The following is a 4,325-nucleotide window of genomic DNA, read 5'->3' on the forward strand; positions in this document are numbered from 1 at the left end:
GCAGAGCCATACACTATAGAGCCATAATCTAGTTTAGATCTAACAAGAGATCTATATAAATTGAGTAAAATGTTGCGATCAGCACCCCAGTCAGTGCTGCCGACAACTTTTAAAATATCTAAAGCTTTAAAACATCTCGCTTTTAACATTTTGATATGGGGTAGAAAGGTTAACTTTTTATCGAAAAGTAAACCAAGAAATTTGGTTTCATCAACCATTTTAATTGGGTTGCCGTACAAAGTTAGTTCTGGATCAAGATGTAATTTTCTTTTGTTACAAAAATGCATCCCGACCGTTTTTGAAGTGGAAAATTTAAAACCATTTTCCGAGGCCCATTTTTCAATTCTTCCAAGACATAATTGTAATTGTCTTTCAATGTTATTCATATTTTTGCCTCTGTAACATATTAAAAAATCATCAACGTACAACGAACCTTCAATATTACTTTTTAAAACTTCAACAAGGCTGTTGATTTTAAGACTAAATAATGTAACAGATAAAATACTGCCCTGGGGGACACCCATCTCTTGATCATAAAGATCAGACATGGTCGAATTAACTCTAACATTAAATTGTCTGTTAGAGAGAAAATTAGAAATAAAATTAGGCATATTGCCTTTCAACCCCATATCAAATAGATCTTTTAAAATACCATATTTCCATGCAGTATCATAGGCCTTCTCAAGGTCGAAAAAGACCGACACCACATGCTCATTTTTCGCAAAACCATTACGGACAAATGATTCGAATCGAACAAGATGATCAAGAGTACTGCGACCCTGTCGGAATCCACACTGGATATTGGCTAATAGCCCATTGGATTCCAGAAACCAAACAAGGCGATCATTGACCATCCGTTCGAGTGTTTTACAGACACAACTGGTAAGAGCAATTGGTCGATAATTAATAGGATCCGTATGATCTTTACTTGGTTTTGGAATAGGCACGACAGTTGCAAGCTTCCAGATTGATGGTAAATCACCAGATTCCCAGATGTTATTCATGAGCTGCAAGAGAGCTTCTAGCGAGGAATCTGGCAAGTGTTTTAAGAGTTGGTAGTGAATATTATCAGGCCCACAAGCTGTATCATGGGCTTTTGACAGAGATGTTTTAAGTTCTTCAAGAGAAAATAGTTTATTATAATTTTCACCATTTTTTGATTTAAAGTTTAATTTAATTTTTTCTTTTTGTTTTTTAACTTTTTTAAAGTCTTCCCTGTAGTTGTTACAAGAAGAAGACTTTGCAAACGTTTCACCAAGTTTGTTGGCAATATCCTTTTCAGATGATAATAAAGTATTGCCGTCTTTCAAATGTTTTACAGTGGCTTTAGAATTTTTACCTTTTATTTTATTTACCATATTCCAAACTTTTGTCATCGGAGTGCGAGATGTAATCCCCGAGACAAATTTTTTCCAGGATGTTCGTCGGGCTTGCCTACAAGTCCGCCGTGCCTTAGCGCGAAAAATACGGAAATTACTCAAGTTTTCCGTCGTTGGTTGTTGATTGAACCGTCTTTCAGATTTTTTACGGTCACCTATGGCTTGATCACATGCGTCATCAAACCACGGTTTACTGGGATGTTTTGGATTTGCCGAGGTCTTAGGAATAGTTCTGTCAGCAATTGACGTTAGAACTGTATTAAAAGTTAAAATTGGATCTTGCACAGTCTCAAACATCTTTGACTGAAGTTCCGCTCGACAGAGATTCTCAAACAGGGACCAGTCCGCCTTGTCAAGTTTCCAACGTGGTACTCTCTGTTGGGCAGAATTAAAAAGATGTTCAAGTACTATTGGAAAATGATCACTTCCGCATAGATCATCATGAACACGCCATGAATAATCCAGAAGCAGAGAGGGATCGCATATAGTGATATCAATAGAAGAATAAGACCCGTTTCCAGGATGAAGATACATATTAGATCCATCATTAAAAATGCATAATCCTTCTTGAGAGACAAAGTCCTCAATGATCTTACCTTTGGCATTATGAGTCTTGCTACCCCATAATGGATTGTGGGCATTGAAGTCGCCCATAAGTATAAATGGTGAGGGTAATTGATCAGTGAGGTTTTTGAGTTTTGCTTTATCGATAATTGAATTAGGTGGAATATATATCGAACATAATGTAATTGTTTTGTCTAATGATAAACGAATTGCAACTCCTTGCAGATCCGTTGTGAGTTGGACTGTGCTATGAATGACGTTGTCCTTCACAAAAATGGATGATCCGCCTGCAGCACGTTCATCTACCTTAGAAAATGTGCTATACATGTTGTATCCTTTTAAAGATACGTTGTCACTTTCTTTTAGATGAGTTTCTTGAAGACAAAATGCAATAGGTAAAAAAGACTGAACTAGAAGTGTTAACTCGAGAAGATTTATTTTAAGACCTCGGCAATTCCATTGGATTATATTTGTCATTATTTTTTAAAAGAAGGGCGAATGCTGTCGAGTTTGCCAGCATTCTTATTTCGCTCACCCTGAGATCGTGATCTTTCGGGTGGCGGAACACTTTCAGTTTCCATTTCAGTTTCGATGATAAGTGTTGAAAATCTGTTGTGCGAGGAGAGTCGTCGATCTTCAGGACTACGCGCAGCTGGTGTTACTCCGCCTCGACCCCTACCCCGCGACCTCGAATCAGAAGACTTCTGAGAGGATGTATTTCCTGGCTTCTTTTGGACATCATTCTTTTCTTGAGAACGAAGAGGAGATGGGGCTCTGGTAGACTGTGTACTGGACGAAGAAGATACCTTCTTGGATGCAGATGAAGGAAGACTTTTGGAGGTGGAAGAATCATCTATGTCATTGGGAAGATCCCAGACAGATTCACCGCTCCAATTGTGTATTTCTACTGTTTCTTTTTTATTTGATTTTTTTTTCTCATTTTTTTTGGTGATGATAGTGAGCTCTGTAGGGAAGATTGAGTTGACTGAGTACTGGTTTTGGAAGATATTGGTTTTCTTGGAATTAATATTCTATCGGTAGGTTCTGTTTCAACAGGCAGCATTTTAAAATTGTCCGCATCAATTGGCCAAGTCATGCGAGTTTGTGTATTCTCGTGACTGAATGAGCGGACAACTTTGCTGGCGTACGATGGTCTGTTTGAAACAAGGAGATCATTCGAAACAGAAGCTATCTGTTTAGCTTCTGGGTAACTAATATTTCTTTCTGTTTTAATTTTAATAATATTTTTTTCTTTAAGGTAAACAGGGCAGTCCCTAGACGATGAAAAATGGGATTCACCACAGTTTACACATTTAGAAGATTCAGAGTGACAGTTTGTTCCCTCGTGTCCTTCGTCAGAACACTTGAAGCATCTCTGCTTACCACGACATTGTTTGCTTCCATGACCAAACTTTTGACAAGTAAAGCATCGAATTGGGTTAGGGATAAACATGTCAACTCTGATTCCGAAGCAACCTAAAGTAATAGATGGAGGAGGAGTTGGAGTTCTAAAGGTCAAAAGATAAGTATTTAATTTGATTATATTTCCATTCTTTTTAATTTGAAATCTAATAACATTAGTTACACCTTGGCTTGAAAGTTCCTCACCGATTTCTTCCACGGTAAGGTCACCAAGGTATTGACTTCTGTCTCGAATGATCCCCTTACAGCTGTTCAAACTGTTATGAGGAGAGGCAGAAACAGGAAAGTTTGATATTGTAGACATTGTAAGTAAATTTGTTGATTGACTTTTGTTGGAACATTCAACCAACAAATTGCCAGATCTCATTTTTGAAACTTTTTTAACAGTACCAGCAACGCTTTGAATTTGTTTGTGAATTACAAAGGGCGATATTTTTGAAATTGGTTTTTCTTCTGTTCCTTTTATTACAATACATCTGGGCCAACTGTCATCTTCCCGACAGGGCTCTGAATCATCACATTTTCTTTTCTTGTGTATTAAAGCTGATTTAGAGGGTTTGTTTTGTTGTGCCATATGAAAGGAGAAAGATTCACCATTCTTGCCATCCACCCACCTCGGAGTGCCTACAAGGGCGATGCTGTGTTTCCGAGGCGAACCGGGATCGAGTGCTAATGCTGAAAACGAGCTCCAAATATAATGTAGCTGGTCCTCAAAATCAGCACCCAAGATCCACTGCGGAAAGCACCAGATGTTCCAAGAATAGTATACTCAAGCAGAGCGTATCCATCAAGCGAAAAAGAAAGCGTACCACTTGATTGACCCATGAGCCATCGCCTTCTTCAGTTATCCAAAATATAAATAGCTTAATTTAAAATACATGTGTATATTATGAAAACTGTTACAAGAAAGCTTATTGTTGAGGATTAACTGAAGGGCTCGACATGACCAGCCGATTGATC

The 4,325-nt window shown here is 38.0% G+C and overlaps 1 protein-coding gene across 1 annotated transcript; it reads right to left on the reverse strand.

Annotated features, from left to right (window-relative positions):
- Nucleotides 1–2,419: 2,419 nt before the first annotated feature.
- Nucleotides 2,420–3,939, reverse strand: LOC134718249 (uncharacterized). Its single transcript, XM_063580745.1, has 2 exons — nucleotides 3,092–3,939; nucleotides 2,420–2,774 (listed from the first exon to the last, which is right to left on the reverse strand). The coding sequence occupies exons 1-2, from the start codon at nucleotides 3,937–3,939 to the stop codon at nucleotides 2,420–2,422; spliced, it is 1,203 nt and encodes a 400-aa protein (XP_063436815.1).
- Nucleotides 3,940–4,325: the final 386 nt, after the last annotated feature.

This window comes from Mytilus trossulus, chromosome 5 (genome assembly GCF_036588685.1).
Source record: "Mytilus trossulus isolate FHL-02 chromosome 5, PNRI_Mtr1.1.1.hap1, whole genome shotgun sequence".
Lineage (NCBI taxonomy): Eukaryota > Metazoa > Mollusca > Bivalvia > Mytilida > Mytilidae > Mytilus > Mytilus trossulus.

What these genes read in the sequence shown, in the direction of transcription:
- LOC134718249 (XM_063580745.1), bottom strand. Translation starts at nt 3,939, where the DNA reads ATGGCACAACAAAACAAACCCTCTAAATCAGCTTTAATACACAAGAAA. An exon ending in CTTGTTTCAAACAGACCATC is followed by an intron (nt 2,775 to 3,091) that starts GTACGCCAGCAA and finishes CACCTCCAAAAG; the next exon opens with TCTTCCTTCATCTGCATCCA.